Below are 19,508 nucleotides of genomic sequence, written 5' to 3'. Positions count from 1 at the left end.
CCCCAAAAAATAATAATCTGGAGTATCATACATTTAATCAGATAACATGTATAATTGTAAATATTTCATCATTTCGATATATGTTATTTGTGGGAGAATTACGATGTTTCGTTTAAAAAAGTTTCCCAGTTTTGTTTGATGCGGTGAACGTCCGGATCACGGGTACAGTTTCCAAAGGCAACGTTTGGGGCAGGTCATGAGCTGTACAAATATTCGAATTCCGACACTTTGCACATGATATATGCAACGAATCTAACATAGATGGGTGCCAAATGCGTCAAGAGTCGGGGAAGTACAAGGCAGGGGTGACTACTGTGGGAAAAGGTAAGTTTTGGACGTTGTTCGACAGCGGTGCATTTGGCCCGCTTCTTTTGGTTTGTTGGGGTAGTTTGTGCGGGGAGGGTGTGTTTTCCTGGAGCTGGATCATACCTGTGATTTTGACAAGTTACTCGTATTGCCATGGTACCGTAATGTTGATGACAAAGTGACTATACTTTCCCCACTAAACACCCATTAGTTGTAGGGTTAATTTCACTTGTATGATCAAAACATTTAACTTGGAATACAAATTTTAACGTTAACCCCTCATCAATAAATTTTATCGTGTGAACAGCATATGTCAGCCCATTCAGGACAACAAAGACGATATATTTTGTTTTAAATAATGTATGTTCAAGTCTCTAGTGTAGCGGGTGTTAAATGTTATAGCACAGGCAGACAGTGATGAGACAGCGACTCCGCAACAGCTGTATATATATATAGTATACAGTATACTCATTTGTGTAACGTTATAAATGTGTGTACAGTATTGATTCCTGTAGTTTGTGTAAAAACAGAACCAGACTGAGTATACTGTTATGGTAATTCAATGTACCAACAAGAGGCTCCGTTAAAGATAAATTTGCTTTTGCCTGCTTAAGGTCAGATCAAGTGACACTACACAATTTTTTTCCCCTGCAGAGAAAAGCATACAAGAGGAGTACAGTGATTATGCTACCATAGGTCATATGTCTATGCCAGCGCAAATCCTAGTTGAGCCCTGAATAGCGTTGCCATTGTAAGAGGATCAGCGAAGCTTTACACCAAGATGCCTACCAAAAAGGTGGCCTCTGACTCGGAAGAGGTTGGGTCAGAAGCTGAGTCAGAAGACAACAGACATAAGGAATTAATAAATGTGTAAGTATATCTTTGCTACATTTCAAATTTTGTGTTTCAATGTTTCAGTTTGTGCCTTTGTTACTACAGCTAACTGGCATTGTATACATCGTTGTTTTAGGTGTGAAAGTTGTTTGTTACAACAGGCATGTGATACTAATTACATGGTTTATAACAACATGGGCTTGGCTGCAGGAATTGCTTTGTGAAACTACTCTACTTGGACTATACAACCTAAAAGTATAGTATACATTCCATTGTGACATGGCAACACACTGGATATCTTTGTACATGTACTTTTAACAAGGAGGTTTGATAGATGTGGGTTTTGTATATTTTGTTTCACAAAACATATATTTTATGCCACAAAACATATAATATGCACTATTAAATGATTTATTGATAATGTCCTTGTACAGATTGTAGAAAACTGACCTTGAATATTTACCTTTCACATTTTGTTGGAATATCATTTGATATGCATGCATGGTTCATGTAAAATGTTTCAATGCACACATTTCATTTCACCATACATGTAAATTGTAAGTGGAAGGTGTATTTTGTGACATAATAAGACTCGTTGAATCGTAACAAATTTTCACAGTATAAATGTTTGAATGAAGACCAGATGATGTATGAAGATGTTATCTGCATCAGTGGTTCTGAACCAGTCTCCTGTGCATTACTATGCTGAAGGCACCGCTGCCTCAGTTTAAGCATACATTTTTCATGCACTTAAAGCAGTCACTGCATTGATTTGTATAGCCCCAATCTATTTCTGGTAGATAAATGTCACTAAATCAGGTTAACTGTTCGCTGCAATCTACCATGAATAATGGTCGTGCGGTGACGGTTAGTTCTCCGGCCCTGAAGAAAACCAACATATTTCTCATCCCTCTATTGCCAGCCTCAATGTTTTTCTTTTTCTGGACATGTAGCCAGCCGACCTGTCGTTGCATTTCTTGAAGTTGTGTTCAAATTTGAAAGACATGTATATACTAGTAGCTGTAATACTCACAATTATTAATTGCAAAGCTGCAAATACTAGTAGCCAAAAGCAAAATACAAAATGTATATATGTAAAGACTGGAGGCTGACACTGGTGACTGCTAAGCAATAAAAATTACTTCAGTTGACGCTAGGCTATGGGAAGATTTGCATTCACTTGACCTGCTCTTCTGCAAGTGTAGTAGTAGAAGTAGTAAGTACCAATCTTGTAGCTGATATCTGAAGTGTACTGGGACTGGGAGGTCGCTTGGGGACACAGACGATTCCTGATATTGGTATTGATTTGACAAGAACTCAAAACTGAGAGTAACTCTGGGGACAAGATAGTTTAGAGTCTTTTTCTACAATATGTCAGGAGCGTTAAAGTTGCATATAAGTACAATATATAGATACAAATGAAGCAAGTCAAATACATGAAGTACAAAATTGATATAACTATGAAGACAAAAAATACATGGTCTCATCACTAAAGCCTCAAATTTGCATTGTCATCCCTTCCATTTGGATACCACTAAAACTTTATTGTCTAAGAATTAGTTGTAAGGATGTCCTCCAGATATCCTGCTCATCCTCAGTTTCACAAATAGCCCCAAGGGTTCTCAGATTTGTGCCAAGATGATATCGACCTTCAAAACATACACAGGCTGCAGTGGCAAAGATAACAGGCACTGCAGCAAGAAAAATCATCTCATACATTGAGGGAAAGCAAAATCACATAAACCATTAGAATTACATTCAGCTTTGCAGCCTAGGCCCCCAGGAAATACAGGTTATCTTCACATACATCACTGCAAGAAGGGAATCAATAGTACATTAACTGCAGGGTAACAGGATTTTTCTGCCATAGACCTCCATCTATTATCCTCAGCAATTAACATCAGAAGAACGATTACATGTGATTGGTGGCCATTAATCCTCGATCCGTCATCCTATTGTATATTTTTAGGTATATTAAGAAAAGATAAGATCAATCTCTGCATTTGGGATGTTTAATTAAGGTAGAGTAAGTTTCATTTTGGCTTTACCAAAATAGTTTGATTTCGCCACTTATGGCACAGTACCACTGCTATAGTACAAGTAGTATAACAAGATATAGCAATTCATTTACAGTATAGAAATCTACATGATGTATGCCAATTATAGGTAGAAACCAAAATGCTTTTGTCACACTTACAGAATGGGTGCATGTGCATTTGTATATGTTAAGTTAGTAGCGTACAAAACCCAGGTATTATGCCATATAGATTATATTGAAAATATTGTTTCATGTTGAATTTCTCAAGATTTAAGAAGGATTCTTGCTTGTGATTTGTCAGAAATCTATCATCTTTTGAAAATTTTATCTTCTGAATAGACAAGGGGCATAAATGAAGGAAGACAAGAATATTGTTCAGTTGCACATGTAAAAACTAGAAGTCATGGTCACATAAAAATGATAAAAGAAAAGCTGTAGGAGATATTTTTATCTTACAATTTTTCATTTGTTTAAGTCAAGATGAAGAAAGTTCACTTGCAGCTGCAGGATGTTTTCACAACTGAAGACCAGTGAATGATGATGATGATTGGTAGTTGTTACTGTCATGTATAGTGACTGTGTATATATATATTATGATATTACATGTTCTTCTTAGGAGACACCAATTCATTTGTTTGGTTCTCGGACATTATATGTTGTAAGGAAATATAGTAAGATGGGCATTATAACAGCAGAGGGCAGGGAGGACAACTTCAATATGGCTGTATTTACTGCATAAAGCTGAGTACATAGACCTGGTCCTCAGGCTTTGGTTTATTGTATTTATTCATAATAAGCATATTTTTTTAAAATCCAAGAACCAACCAATTTAATTGGTGTTGCCTTCGTAGGAATGATATGATTATGAGTACTTCTATTAGTCGTAGATGCTAAAATAGCCTCCCCTGGAAGAGTAGAGCAGGTGCAGGTTTGAATGGCGATTTATCCTCCATCACTATTATTATACCCCATATGGAGAAGATGTAATTCTGGAGTGGGTCGATGTAATAGAATTTTTGGTTCAGGTCGACAAAAAATCAATACTTGCAGAATGTGTGGGATATCAGATTTAGTAGGACTTGTGTCAGGGATACAGGGGTAATGGCTCTCTGTGCAGCATGTTTGATCACAGGTTTTTCAATCACTGAGATGTGCTTCCTGAGGAAGCTATCAATAACTATATGTACAGTACAAAACAACTTACTCTCCAAGTGGAGGAGGGAAGCTTCTGATTGGTACCTGCTTTCTGACTCATTGACCCATTTTGTGTGAAGTATGTAGAGTATGATTTGACCATATAATAATTATAACGTCCTTGATTTGACCGATACTGTATATTAATTTATTTTTGTTGGGACTAAATCTTCCGGTAGGAGTACCAGGGCTCAAAATACACTTTTCAGTCAACTTGCACTGGTGCAGTTCATTCATCATTGTTATGCAAATCATACACTTGTTACAGAAAAATGTTACTACAGTAACTGATATCCACAGTAGTACATGTACATTGTGTGTATTCAGGTTTTACACGGAATGCTGAAGACAGTGAGATATGTTGGTAACACCAAGGTTCAAAGTTTAAGATTCTAGCTACATTACAGTACATGTATATCAAATACTGTCACCAACATATACAAAAGATATGAGATAATGTTTTTGCAACATACATGTAATTAGTAGAAGGACTCTTGACAATTTGTTGTCTGATGACACCTGAGCCTGTGTGCCTGGTTCAAAGTGCTTTCACCTAGCCGGAATAGCAGCTCATATTTTTTTCCAAGTCAGTTTGAGTGGTTGAGGGCAAGTTGGTGATTGGCTGAGTAGCCATAATCTCTTTAGAAGTTGGCCACTTAAAGCACTCACAGTAACCCGTATCCAGATCAGATTTAGATTCCAAACTAGAGCGCAGCAGGCAGGCAAGCAGGCTTTGATAACAAAAGTAAGAAAGTGTCAGCATCAAAACTGTAACAGCTTGGGGGTCGTTTGGTGTAAGACCTATTGATGTATACCACACAAAGTGCTGATGTTGTGTGTAAAGTCAGAGACTGGCACTGGCTAGAGCCAGTCAAGGATCAGAAGAAACATGACAAGGCTAAGCCAGTACTCGTCAATGTAAATCTGAGGTAAGGTGTAAAGCATTCTGTTGTGTCAACATATAGGAGGCTATGTTTACTATAATCGTTAACTTAATGTTTATGTAGGGATTTCTTGAAACAGGATCAACTACGTTGAACTAGGAAGCAATTGACATGTATGTAAAGATAACTTACATATAGGGAATAGTACTAGTGTTGTTCTTTGTTATTACTTAGGTATATGTATGTCTAGTTTTACATGTACCATATAACAATAACAATCTTTGAATAATTTACCTGTCAGTAACAGAAGCAATTAAGTTTTCTTTTACATATCCTGGTTTAATAAATAAAATGAACTGGAATGTAAACCATGTCTTTTGTTACCAGTACAAGAAAAGTACAAGAAGTTCTCTTATGAAGACCTGGTTGAAGCTTGTAAAAGAAAAGAAAGTTTAAGGTTATTGATGTATACATAAGGATTAGTAACCTTACCGACACAATCTTTAAATCTAATGTACACAGTAATGGCTGTTGCCAACATGCTGTCATGGTAGTTGATTAGTTAACATCTGGTTCTAAATTATAATTGTGAGAAAGGGAGAAACCTTGTGCAGTGTACATGCTATATGCCCTGAATTTCACAGTGTATCGAGTTTTGATGAAATCCCAGCTGCAGCTTACCACAATTCTGTACTGTAATTTATGGTGTAACGCATTGTGGATACAGTCCAATCCCTTGGCACACAGGCAGACTTGATTGAAAAGCTTTTAACTCTTTCTAATAGACCATGGGAACAGTGAGTTAGCGACCTTTCACAAGGGAACACAATGGGGAACTTCACAGTTTCATAGTGTAAAAGAGAAATGAGGATAATTATCATTTGGGCATAATTTGCCCATCATAAAAGCATTGATATGTAGTTAATATTGTCAGCTGTATGGTAATTTGTGGGATTGGTAAAATGTTTTTGAACACCTGTTCCTACATCCTGGTACATGTACTGGTATACATACTGTGTGTGATATGAATGTAGATAATCACATCTGCCTTCTTTGGTTCCTACAGAAACTGCAAATTTATATCATGGACTGGTCCCGGGAAGCGTGTTCCAACCCTTATCTTCAAGGCAGAGAACATGTTTGTCAAGAACAAGGAACTGAAGACTGTTGGAGGTACTCATTGGGCTGTTTTCTACCTATGTTTTCGCAATGTAACAACATGATTGTGTAACATTCTTGCTTAAGAGTAGAAATAATCCCAAAGTTAACATATGTCATCAGGGGTATTACAACATTTTTCAGTATTTTTACATTCTCTTTGGTAAACATGTGGTATATTGAATGTCAGGGTAACATTTCTAGTACTACAGGTCCTTGAATGTGGTTTTGAATGCTTCCGTCTCATGTTCCACCCTTTTTGTTCTCTCCCTGTGCAGAGAAGTACCACCTGTCCTACAAGATGGTGAGAACAGAGAGTAAGCTGGTCAGGTCCATCCTGGCATCACACGGCTTCCATGAAGTAAGTGTGTTTTTGAGATAGAATTACATACTTTTTTGATTAAAAAAGTAGTATCTACTTGCAGTGGCACTTCAGTTACTCTCATGTTCTTGTGTTGACTTGTTCTGACAGTTTTTTCAAGTGACATTGAAGAGGAATGATAAATGTCACTCAAAACACCTGGAAGTATTCTTTGTCTTTAAAAGCAAATAGTGAACTGCTTCTGATAGTAATACGAATCAATGTATTTCATCTAATTTATTTCAATCATCACTTAATCTGTACAATCCACTTATGAAAGTTTTTATTTTATTTTGTATGTTTATTTTAAGTTACTGCATAGATGTACAAAGAATTGCCCAAAAGTGTATTTTCAGAAGCAATTTCTCTTTGTTGAGTATTTGTGTACCGATGCCTTCTCTTTCCATGTGTACCTGCAGGTTCACCCGAACAGCAATGACTTTAACCTGATGTGGACAGGTAGTCATCTCAAGCCCTTCTCCCTCCGCTGCATGCACGAGTTCCAAAAGATCAACCACTTCCCCAGGTCCTACGAGCTGACACGCAAAGACAGGCTGTACAAGAACATACAGAGGATGCAACAGTCTAAGGTACATTGTATGTCGACAGTCCTTTGTAGGGAACTGGGAGTTGAACTCTGTTACTCAAGTCCTCTTATCCATTGAACAGGACCATATTGATAAAGTCTCAGTGCAGAATTTTTCTCTCATTTCATAGTCAATCAGACTGTCTCTGGTACAATGCGGTATCATATCTCCTAGCAGCTTTACATACAGTTCTGTGGAAAGTGGAACTTTGTCATGATCCAATGCGGTTCTTTGTCAGTTACTAAAAAATTCATCACATGGTTTGGGGTAAAATTGTCACTAAACCCACTTCATTTTCACTTCTCTTTGCACAGAAAGAATTTCTTGATCTGTTTATAACAAGATTCAGGGAACATTCATGTACACAGTGTAATCAATGCAGGCCTTGTCCCTTATCAACCATGCACCAGCTGGCTATTGTGTGCTGGAATTGACTTATGATGGTATTTGTGAGATGCAATTTGGATAACAAGTTGCAATGATTTACAGTGTTCTATATATGGTTAAGTGTAGAGTGTATAGTCCTTAGAGATCTGATAACTAACAATGCATTCCATATTTTTATGGATTCATTGCGTGAGCTGTGTGTGAGACTGGCTTTAACTGTTTGAATAATTCAGGTGCAGGTTACTAATGGTGGCAGTAGTAGCTATGAATAATAGATTGTTCTTATGATGTGTCACCTAGCAGCTTGATTAAGTAACACTAACAGGATTAAAATTGTTCAGCTTTAATTTTTACCCTCGTGTTTGGTTTGAAAGTCATTTAGCACTCATGTAAGTTGTATCACACCATCCCTTGCTACCAGGGGCTGACTGGACCTCCTTCCCAATGAAAGGCCTTCTAGAAGTATGATTTAGCCAGGTTAAGCACTCAAGGTTTTAATGCATAAACTTCTCAATAATAAATCTATGTTTCCTACAGGGAGTAAAGAACTTTGACTTCATCCCGGGTAGTTTCATCCTTCCATCTGAGTACCAGGAGTTCTGTAGTAAGTTTTCTAATGTTCTTCTCATATAAAAGTAACATTATAATAAAAGTTCTAAGCTGTTACAGAGTGCTTTACCTACTGGGCTTTTTAAAGGTCATGATCATCACACCTGGGCAAAGGGCAATGTCATTACCCCTATTGTCATGTTAATATCCTGCAGTATTTTTATACCTTTTGTTTGAATATGCTGTGATAGTTGCTAATGATAAACACAGGCAAAATATGTTGAAGCTCATGCAGGATTATACAAAAACATGTATATCCATAGGTATCGTATAACAGAAAAATCATTTAAGATTCCTGTTAACTTCTGATGATACTATGTAATATGTTTGGATTCCAAATACCAAATATTTACTACTATACTGCTGGTCATCTGTATCTAAGATTATGAAAATAAATAGCTATATTCCAATGTGTGTGTATGCGCACTACAACATCTGTCAGTTTATAAAACAGAGTATAAGCCTTGCTTTTCAGTTGGGAGGGATGAAGGGGTCATCAGAGACACTGTCTCTCACATGCAGTGAAGACGGAAATATCATATCCCCAACACTCAGGGCTGCAAGGCTAACTCTACATCTGACTGACTCTGTATTTCTCTCTTTCCTCCCACCTCCTCCCTCACTGCTGCCCTCGCTCAGGGCACCGTAAGCACTGCTCTCTTCTGTTCCTTCTCATCAGTGTGCTTGCACTTGCATGGGGCAGATTTGCTATACAGTTGGTAGTGTGATAGTCCTGAACTGTGAGGATATACTTTGAAAATTAAGTAGTCAATTTTCTGAAGGGACTTTTTACTCAGTGATGATTCCTCTATATTCCACTATGTCTGTGCCAATGTCCAGTTTGTTCTATTTCAATAGAAGCAACATTACCTGTTAGCCTACTTCCACTTGTTACAAAGCATCAGTATGCTTTTCCCTGACAATGAGACATGTCCTTTTCATGATTAAAACACTGCAAATAGACAAGTTTTGTCTGGGCCTTTCTTAAGACATGAGCTTCATTCAAACCTCAGAGAACTACTTTTCTCAGATCTGTAGATATATTCCCAGGGGAAAAAATCAGATGGTGACATACCTTCTTCCATCCAATTATTTCTAGCTGCATTCCTGAGAGACAAAGGACCATGGATCGTCAAACCCATTGCTTCCTCCAGGGGAAGAGGCATCTATCTGGTGAACCATGTAAGTATGCACCGGATCCTAAAGATGGGGCAATCTTCTATTAGAATGTGATGGAGTGCTCCAGGGTTCACATTGATCAAATGTGTTACCTCATTCTGCTTTCAGTAAATTCATTCCAGTTAGCAGCACTTATTAATAGATATTGTGGTACAGAGTCTTCTGTGCTCCTGTGTTTATAGTTAGAACAATGGAAGAGTATATCTTTGCATTGTGATGAGTTTGCAGTGAGAGGTCACCGTGAAAAATGTGAACTTGAACAACGTGAACTTGAAAAAAACTATGAAAATTTGGACTTACAATATCTTTAATGATTAATATGATTGTTTATGATTGTTTATGAAGACAACAGAAACAATATTTCTGGACAAAGATAAACTAATTAATCTATATCCAGATCAACTTTCTGTAAACATCACTTATCTATTGACTTTTGTCCCCATTAGCCCCAGCAGGTTCCAGTGGATGAGAATATCCTGGTTTCCAGATATATCCACAACCCTCTCACCATTGATGGTAGGTTTTAATTTCCTTGAAAAACAAATACTGTAATGGTAGTTCACCTTTATATTTACATCCCTGGGGTAACCAAAATATTATCAATGAAAATGTAAGAACAAAGAGGAACTGTTACAGTAAATTTGAAAAGGGTAAAGTCAAGACATTAGTACAAGTCAATCTGATATTCCTGGCGCTGTTTTAATTTCATGGTTGCACACAGTCAAAAGCACATTTAGTGTGCAAGCTGTCTGCAAAGTTATTGAATACTCTAATCTTCCTGTTCATCCCGGACCAGAACAGTTTGACATGATTTCCCGGGGTGATTTGTAACTAGTGATTACTCTACCCAACCAGCTCTGATTTGGGTCAAAGCAGGTTATCCCCAGGATTTCTGCTTGGTGCTGTCTCCCCCATTTGTATGTAAATTGGACTCATCATTGATCCAGACCTGCTGCAGTCAATACGGGTGTCTGCTTTTCACCCATCGCTGGATTCCCTTTTATTGAGTGGATATGTTTTTTCTGCCATGGGAAATATCTGAAATTTGCCCCTTTTATTGATCCTGTACTTTTGATGTATTGGTGAGGTGCTAAGGACTTAAGAGGATGACATTTAAAACTGCACAGTATAACAATAAATTGCATTGATGGGTCAACCTCATCAGATTGTCAAACATTCATGTTTTATTTTAAATGAACTTCAAGAATTTTACTACATACCAGGGACCTGACCCTCCGCCCCGGGACATTTGCTGTTGCAACTTAAATAATGTCACGTTTCCCATCCAAAAAATCTTATCTTCATACCATAAAGTTCATGGGAAAGTATTTTTGTAAGCATGAAATGACAGATTTAAAAACAGAAATTAACAACATGGGCATGCACCCAACCAACGGGTGAGATGGAAAAAATTAAACCTGGAGACATCCTTCAGTTGGTGCACGAACTGTAAGATGCAGCCTGAATGTGTTTTACCCTTCACTGTATGCCCTGTGTTAGTTATGGTCATTGTCTATTTTTTCTAGTCTTTAATGTCTATTGAACAGATTAGAGTCAGAGTCAGGGTGAAATGATTTTTATTTTCCCCAGGCTTCAAGTTTGACATCAGAATATATGTGGCTGTGACTTGCTACGACCCACTGCTCATCTATCTGTATGAAGAAGGGCTTACAAGGTGAGAGCTGCTGAGCTGTGCATAACCATTAGATGTACATGTAGCATAAGGCAGCATCAGTTCAATTTGTTGGTTCTTGGGTTTTAAGAATAAAGAATGAGATTACAACAAAAGTACAGTTTATACAGGAAATGCATGCACTTTGCTACATGTACATTAAATTTTCTAGTTTTAGAATGTGAACACACAGTAGTTTGCCTCCCAGCTCTCTGTTTTTATCATGGCCTCTTGGCCTAGAAACAAGGACATGTATTAGTGTGCCCTTAAGCTCATCAGATGTTCATAGTCTGAGTCTCATTGACATGGAAGATCGACCCATTTTCCAGGCTGCTGACCGTGCATGCCTGATGAATTACAACTCAGAAGTAATTTCAGTCAGAGATAATATGTGGGTCACCTTGCCGGGTGACAGTAAATAATTCAGATAACACTAAAATCGATATCACCTAATCAAGAAAGTCATTTCCCAGTCAATTTTATATTAGATTGGATGTGCTTACTGGACCACCAAAGAAGTGTCCTTTGCATGTTTGTCACGCAATAATCACAAGAGGCAAATGAGATTTTCTTTTGAATCACACATGTAATTCTATGAAGGTTAGACATCCAGGAATTAAAATATACCATATGAAAGTTACTCAAAACAATTGGATAAGTTTTATACATGATCAGGTATTTCAGATAGCTTTCATTATCTTTAGTGACTGATCCTTTGGTTCATTCATTCATCAAATTTTAGTCTGACTAAACTTGAGCACACCACATTGTTAGCAGCATTTGCCCTTTTAGTACATATGCCACATTTAAATACAGAAGTAGTTAGATGTAAGTTGGTTTGGAAGGTATGTTACTAGTAAGTGTTCCCATGTCTTGCAGATTTGCTACAGTGAAGTATGAGAAATCCAACAGGACCCTGAAGAACCAGATGATGCATCTGACAAACTACAGCGTCAACAAGAAAAGTTCAGACTATGTCAGGTGGGGGCAGCGCTTAAACTGTTACTATGTAAATTATTGTAATCTTTATAGTACATGTAGCTTATAGATGTATGTTACTCCTTGTACAATATGCAGTACAGTTTTTGTTTAGAACATGATCATGCATAGTATGGCATTTTTTGTGCACAGTATTAATTAATATCAAAGAAAATGAATCACCATATCCTAAGATACTGGAAGGTCAATGTCAGGCAAATGAAGTTTTGTTTTGCTTAATATACATACACCATACATGTATTTGTGATGTGACAAAAGACTGTTGTAAACACACTGTAGATGTGATGACCCAGATGTGGAGGACTATGGGAACAAGTGGACAATGAGTGCAATGTTGAGATATCTCAAGCAGGAGGGGCTTGATACCACAGGTTTGTTACATACGTTTGTACAATGTACTACATGTAGATTAATGAAGTCTTTACATTTAAGCACAAAAAATGGACTTTGCATGTGAATCATAGTTCTAGTTTCTTATTGATTTATTAGTACTTAACTTAACCAAAAGACCTTTGATGTTTTCTTGACTTATCACTTTTACAAGTGTGATTTCCCTTACACAGTGACAAAACATTTACAAGAGAGCTTGTACCAGAGTTATGCCTCCTTCCTACTGCATTTAGATACAACAATATTGATATACATGTACATTGTATCCTTTCTTCCCTTAGCCCTGATGGTGAGAATAGAGGATGTTGTGGTGAAGACCATCCTTAGTGCAGAAATGCACATTGCTACTGCCTGCAAGATGTTCATGCCATACAGGGGGAACTGCTTTGGTATGGAATCCCTTTATTATGTAACATACTTGCTCATACGATGAGATCATTTGATGAATGATGGCCAAGGTGATAAATTCCTGCATACCAGTCTAGTGTTGTGAAACTTAACAAGTTTCTGAGGTTGCAGAAGCTCAAATAGGACATGGATTCATGAATTCTGGCATGCATTGTAGATATTGCTGTAGATACCAGGGAAGATACTATGTAAGTTATCTTATGCCATGTATATACAATAGTTATTTATGTACTTAGGACAAGGGGCACAGGTACAAGTCTTAAAGAGGGTTTAGGGGCATGTGCGTCCTGAAAAATTTTAGATTTATAACTCTAACTATTTTCTGTATTTTCAGCACCAAATCTTATCCCTTTTTACTTGAGTTACAAAGCTATAGAAAAGCCTGCTACATGTATGCTGCGGGAAGGGGGCCCAGATCACAGCACAGTTGAGTGTAGGGCCCCTTTGCTGTGACTTGAACCCCCCTATGCTCAACTGTGTCAGTGAGAACCCTAGTGTGCCCCCCAGTTAAATGAACATAACTCATGTCCTGTCTGTCCTGACCCACTGCAGAGGTGTACGGGTTTGACATCCTGGTTGATGAGAACCTGAAGCCATGGCTGCTGGAGGTCAACCTCTCACCCTCACTGGCATGGTGAATATACTCATTCACACATTCTGAATTGTGGAAAAACAGTTCTATACATAAACTGTAAATTTTGTAATGTTTGTGGTTGTTTTATTCATTTTTACATTGTTTACAATGACCACTCCTGTGCAAATATATGTTTCCAATGTATTACTACTGGGGTACAAAATTGTTCTAAGTTAAAACACTGCAAAAACCTCCTTCTTCCTTCTAGTTCTACCACAAAATTAGATTTCTGCAAAGAAAGTTAATGAATTTACAGTACACAGTTACAACATGTACATGACTTGAAAATAAGAAAATGATGGCATGTGTGACAAATTAATGACAAACCCTAAGAAAAGAATCTACTTTGACAATAAGTCTATATACCTATTTCTTTTATAACTGACAGGCATCTAGAAGTTTCAGAAACAACAGGAAGTAGATTTGGTTTAGTTAAATGACAAAATATGTCCTTGTTACAGTGATGCTCCATTAGATCTGAAGGTGAAGTCCCACATGATAGCAGACCTGTTCGCACTGACAGGTGGGTGACAAGCAATCTGTGGAAAACAAGATCCCATACTGAAGAACAACCAAAGAGTTAGAACAGCCAACATTCTGGTGACTGTCTGTCACCGCTCTCAGAACAGTAATGACTGGTTCTACTTATCAACACAGCTAGTCATTGTTGCCCTTAGGAAAGTGACATTCACCAAAGTGTTGGCTTTTCTATCTTTTTTTTTTTGTAGTGGATATAAAGAACTTTGTTATTCAGTCATGTACCAAACTGATGAAATCATTCATGGAAGATCTCATGCTGGTAAAGGTTTTGGAATCAGGTTGTGAAGGTCAATTATAAATTCTGATTACCTGAACAAGCAAATATGAAGAGCCAAACATTTTGATAAAGTGATGTAGGCATTGGGTTACTTTAACAAATAATAATGAAAGCATACAGCAGAGTCTTTTGCTGATTTCTGCTCTTTTTAGTGATAACAGTTCTCATTACTATACACACTCCAGTGCTTGGCAATGTAACATGTCTTTGCTAACAGTGTGGTGTCCTGATGTACAGGTTTTATGTGCCATGACCCTATGGTGAGGAAGATTCAGCAGAGTAAACGGAACCAGGACATTGCAGCCAAAACAGCTCAGAGAGCACAGGTGTGTTGACATTTGGGGGACTTTGGTGTGAAAAGTTGGAAATATTTTTTTAGCTTAATTCTGTTTCATGCACTGTACTTTAAGAGGAGTGGAATTGTTCCATGTGATACTCAATAAAAAAGTTACTCAAGCAACTGAATAATCTGAATATGTTTGTAAGTAGTCAGATGTTTCAGATAGTATTGACTTATCCAGTTGCTTGAGCAACTTTTATATTAGGTATCATATTACCTACATGTAGATGTCTAAACTGCCACAAGTACATGACATTGTGATATAATTGTACATGTCTGTGCAAACCTTGTTGATCTATTTTACACTGTAATGTGTATTCGTGACTAACCATTTTCCCCTCACATCCACATTTATATGAAGTTTTGGCATTACAGCCCTCTGGACTTTTGATTCCTTTCATGACCAGTTTTGTCTTAAACGTTTGTCTAATTTCAGTCGGCTCGCGAGAGGCCAGACTATTCCGTTGGGGTAAGTTGGGCTTCGGACCAGTGTGCAGAATGCTGTTCCACCCTGCCCTTGGCATTAATTAACTCACCTTCTTTTTGTTCCCCAGCCTTCCCTCACAAGGTGGTCTGCACAGAACCATTTTGTTGCCCCACAGTTAACTCAACTGCTTATTTATTACCAATCACCAAGTTTTGTTGTGTTCTTGAACAAGCTAACTTATCAAAGCATTTTACCTTATTTCTTTTTAATTATAATATAAGCAAGACTAACACTTGAGATGTACTAGTATGTTTGTTTTCAGTACTTTGATATACATGGCTGTCACATGTATGTTTGTTCTGCAATACAATGTATTTTTTTGCCTTTTTATGTTTGTTGTGAAAGTTCCACTTTTATCCTTGTGCATTTAATGATTCAGCTTCTACTCACTGCTGTGGCTTGATTCTGTTACCAGATACTGAATTTTTGAAGTCAGAATATGAATTTACAAGTTTAAGACTTAACTTTGGTAATCTATAACAGTGAATGAGCTAGGAAACAAACATTGTAAGCTGCTGGATTTCTCTCAGCAACAGTATTTGTATTTGAATCTTTCATCCCTTGAAGATATGGCACCTAGATTCTGTCCTGTGTTCCACAGAGGCAGAGACCCGCGTCTGCCGGCAGTGTGAACGTCAGGCAGCTGCGGGACCGGCCTCAGTCTGGGCCAGGGTCATGGGCCAAAGTTGAAGGGTCAAGTTTGAGCAGGGAAGAGCAGAAGGTGTTGTTGAGGGTGAAGGAGGAGTTTGGCAGGAAAGGTGGTTTCATCAGGCTGTTCCCTGCACCAGACTCCTGGGAACACTATGGGTAGGCAAGATAACTTACTTTGTATAATGATAGTACTAGTATATACATGTACAGCTGTCAGGTGCTGCTGTATTTGTTCTTACTGTAATAACTAGAAAAAGGACAATGATGAAAAATGAAAGGAATGAATATCTTGCAGGATTTTTATGACAGAAGCTTTGACAAAACTGGAATTAACTTGTGCCCTCTATTTTCATGTCTACAATTCAAACCAACGTTTGATTCTTTTGTTTCCTAGGGCATTCCTAGAGTACAAGACTACCATGAACAAAATGCTGGTTGACAAGCTTTTCCCAAATAGGTAAGCTTTCTTCAATGATAACCCCATACAGTTTCATAGCTTTGTCTGTTTAGGTGCCTCTATCTATAAAAAACAGACAGTGAGTACTCTTTTTTTTTATAAAAGAATCTAATGCATACAGTAAAGGTTGATAACCTCTGAGATAACAGTTGTGCCAACATTTAATGTTAAGATGCTTTAAAGCATTTTTGTAAATTACCATGTACTGTCCGTGGTGCTGAAAGTTCATCCATTCCATGTAAAATTGCAATTGGGCATTGTTAGTAGAAATGAAACTATGCACACTCCACCAAAGAAGCACCGTGGAGTTCTAGGTGTCTCTGTGACCGTGAGCTGAACATATTGTGTACCAACAGGGCCAGGGGCTACAGGGGTGGTAGAGGCACAAGTGCAAGCTATTCATCTGGCACAGCAAAGTTAGTATAGACACATGATGTACCAGAGTTGGGTGTACTGAAAACTGTGTTCCTATAGTGGTGGTTGGCTAGTCCATGGTGTGTGTTGATTAAATGTTATCTTTGTCATTCAGTACTCTAACTCTGTGTATATCTATAGAGGAAGAATTCCCTCGTAATAAAGCATGCAAACCTTGTCCTGGTGATTATTTGTACTTTTCCTATTCAACCTAAATGCTACAAAGTTTTCTCCTCTGCTAGATCCATAATTGTACAATGTACTTCCCAGTCTTGTACAAGCTACATTGTATGTTCAGCATGGAAAATCTGTCCTGTCTTTTTAACCCTTTAGGTGAAGTTAACAGTATACCCAACTCTGGTGCATATGTTGTAGAGTGTTCCTGTGATTGTGAAGAAAATCACCAACGTAATCAAAAGATGATTTGAGAGTGAACAGTTCAATTTTACTTGTATAAGCAACACAAAAACCCCTGCCTTCTTTTTTGTGACTGTGTTGTGTGATATTCTGTGTTAAGATGTTTCTTAATAACATGTTTGTAAATTTTGATCTGTTTGTTTGTGCCTATTATTGAGTGTACCTTATACATTATTACTATATTTCAGATCAGGGACAATGGCTCAGGTATGTTTAGTTCCTTTTAATCAGTTTGCTCTCGGTAACAGTTTGCTTTCACTATACATGTGTAGCTATTGCGGTCTTTGCATCATAGTCATAGTCTGAATAAAGGTATTGTTGACCCTGGGATTTTTTTCAGCGCAATACAATTTTTTATTGCATGACAATTTAATGAAGATAAAGTCACAGAATGACTGAAGATTTTATTATGATTGTACAGCATAGCCACAACAATAAAGTTACAGTGTATGATCCTGGTTGCCAGTATGTGATTTTGTTATGTGAAATACTAGTAAGAGTATGTTAAGAGCATCTATACCTCCTGTTGTTCAGGCTAGTATTGAGCCTGAGATGACCCTGCGCAGCAGGGCGAAGCAATACGAGAGGAAAAAGTACACAGCAGACGCAAGGAAGAGACAACGCAAGATCAAGGAGACCAAGAGAAATAGAAACACTCCCAATGGTGGGTACAGTGAGGGATGGCAAGTAATAGGCACTGCCTGTAGTTCAAGTCACCTTTAAATGGATGTGCATAACTGTATAGTCTCCAGTTACATTGTGTCTCTTGTGTTCTGTCTCCCAATCTATCGCCTCTGTTGTCACACATCCTTAGTTTATACAATATATGATATTGTTTTGTTCAAGTTTGTTAATCTAAGCACACAGCTTTCAGAAGATATATTCCTCCCAAAGCTGCAATTTTTCATTTTTACTTCATGGGACTGTTTTTGTAATCTTTTGTACCTTATTCAGCATGCTATCGAATTTGCTCCATGTGGGTTATTTTTGACACAAATATCTGCCCTGCATGACCCTTAGTCAGGATACAAAAGATACTGTCCAGCACTGACCAGCAGTATATGGATATAACAGAATTCATTATGGTACCACTAGAAACTTTTTCAAAATATTGTTTTTATGAACTGAAAAGCAAATTAACTTATTCTTTCAATGGTGCATGCAAAAGTTACTTATCTGATACTGGCAGCTTTTACAGCTACCTGCCCTGTTGCATGTATGAAAAAAAATGTATTTTTGAGCCCTGACTGAGAGAGAAGATTTAAGCTTTGAGGATTGAATGAGCACATGTACATTGTAAACAAGATCCATCAATTCTATATACATGTACACTCTCTTTAAATGTATGTCTTGTAGTGCTGTCAGGCTCAATGATCTTTCCCCTACAGAATCTGATAATGAGTTTAGATTAGTACTGTACAGAATGTTTCCTGCCTGTAGTGTGTTGTGTACTCTGAATGTTGTGCCTCATCTTCTACATTTTGCTGGACATCCTAACTTGAAATATTGGTGAGCAGAAAGAATTCCCTTCTACATTTTCTACGTTATCTGCACTCTCTACATATTCTACCTGCTGTTCTCTATCCTATCTATGCATTTCAGAGTTGAACGGATGCAGCGGCAGCATAATCTCAAGATGTAATGCTTGACAGGGTCACTGAAATGTGTCACATATTTGGCTTATTAGGTTTCTGTCCTTTCTCATGTGTGCTGCTAAAACATGATTCTGTCAAAAAGACTTTAACAGTGACCCTTGGTTTTGTTTGTTAGGGGTAATGTGCTATTTGTATGACAGATTGCAAATTTATTTTGAAAGATTTCCTGTGATGAACATCTGAGCATCTTGAAGTTTGAATACCGAAATAGGCATGGGCAAAAATTGTCTTCCAGCATGAGATATTTAAGTACAGTTGAGGACTTTGCCTTACAAAGGTGCCAAACTATGCAAAACATGAGATCTTCCATGGACATACAAAATGTAGGTTCTATCAAAAGCTGCATCTAGCTACTGCTGCTACTAGTTCAGTGCACATAGTCAAACAAAAGCACCAAGCCATCTCAAAGCTAGGAGGAAAAAAATAGATACAACCTATATATGCAAAGCTGCTGTTTCTATGCAACTATGTTCAACTAGCAGTGTGTGTTCTTTGTGCTCCAAAAGAATTCTATGTATCATCACAAAATGTCACACTTTGAATACATTCAACTATGCAACTGAGTGACTTCAAAGCTGCCCTACGACTGAACAGAAGGGTGAGTTTTGGAGGGTTGCTGGATTTGATAGG

The 19,508-nt window shown here is 37.7% G+C and overlaps 1 protein-coding gene across 4 annotated transcripts in view; it reads left to right on the top strand.

Moving 5' to 3' along the window:
• Positions 1–135: 135 nt before the first annotated feature.
• Positions 136–19,508, top strand: part of LOC118430330 (tubulin polyglutamylase TTLL5-like) — a 35,013-nt gene continuing 15,640 nt past the window's right edge. For 2 of the 4 annotated variants that reach the window (XM_035841169.1, XM_035841139.1), the window contains exons 1-21: positions 136–324; positions 961–1,176; positions 6,323–6,429; positions 6,693–6,775; positions 7,195–7,365; positions 8,287–8,353; positions 9,458–9,540; positions 9,984–10,053; positions 11,128–11,212; positions 12,089–12,190; positions 12,488–12,579; positions 12,880–12,987; positions 13,559–13,640; positions 14,102–14,163; positions 14,695–14,783; positions 15,234–15,266; positions 15,886–16,091; positions 16,330–16,392; positions 16,749–16,808; positions 17,412–17,430; positions 17,758–17,887. In XM_035841169.1, the coding sequence (XP_035697062.1) occupies positions 1,088–1,176; positions 6,323–6,429; positions 6,693–6,775; positions 7,195–7,365; positions 8,287–8,353; positions 9,458–9,540; positions 9,984–10,053; positions 11,128–11,212; positions 12,089–12,190; positions 12,488–12,579; positions 12,880–12,987; positions 13,559–13,640; positions 14,102–14,163; positions 14,695–14,783; positions 15,234–15,266; positions 15,886–16,091; positions 16,330–16,392; positions 16,749–16,808; positions 17,412–17,430; positions 17,758–17,887 (1,801 nt within the window). In that variant the 5' untranslated portion in view covers positions 136–324; positions 961–1,087. The remainder of the gene's footprint in view (positions 325–960; positions 1,177–6,322; positions 6,430–6,692; positions 6,776–7,194; positions 7,366–8,286; positions 8,354–9,457; positions 9,541–9,983; positions 10,054–11,127; positions 11,213–12,088; positions 12,191–12,487; positions 12,580–12,879; positions 12,988–13,558; positions 13,641–14,101; positions 14,164–14,694; positions 14,784–15,233; positions 15,267–15,885; positions 16,092–16,329; positions 16,393–16,748; positions 16,809–17,411; positions 17,431–17,757; positions 17,888–19,508) is intronic. The other 2 variants (XM_035841151.1, XM_035841161.1) reach the window with 2 other exon arrangements.

The sequence above is a fragment of the Branchiostoma floridae genome, chromosome 1 (assembly GCF_000003815.2).
Source record: "Branchiostoma floridae strain S238N-H82 chromosome 1, Bfl_VNyyK, whole genome shotgun sequence".
Classification (NCBI taxonomy): domain Eukaryota; kingdom Metazoa; phylum Chordata; class Leptocardii; order Amphioxiformes; family Branchiostomatidae; genus Branchiostoma; species Branchiostoma floridae.
This window is presented reverse-complemented; position numbering and strand designations above follow the sequence as displayed.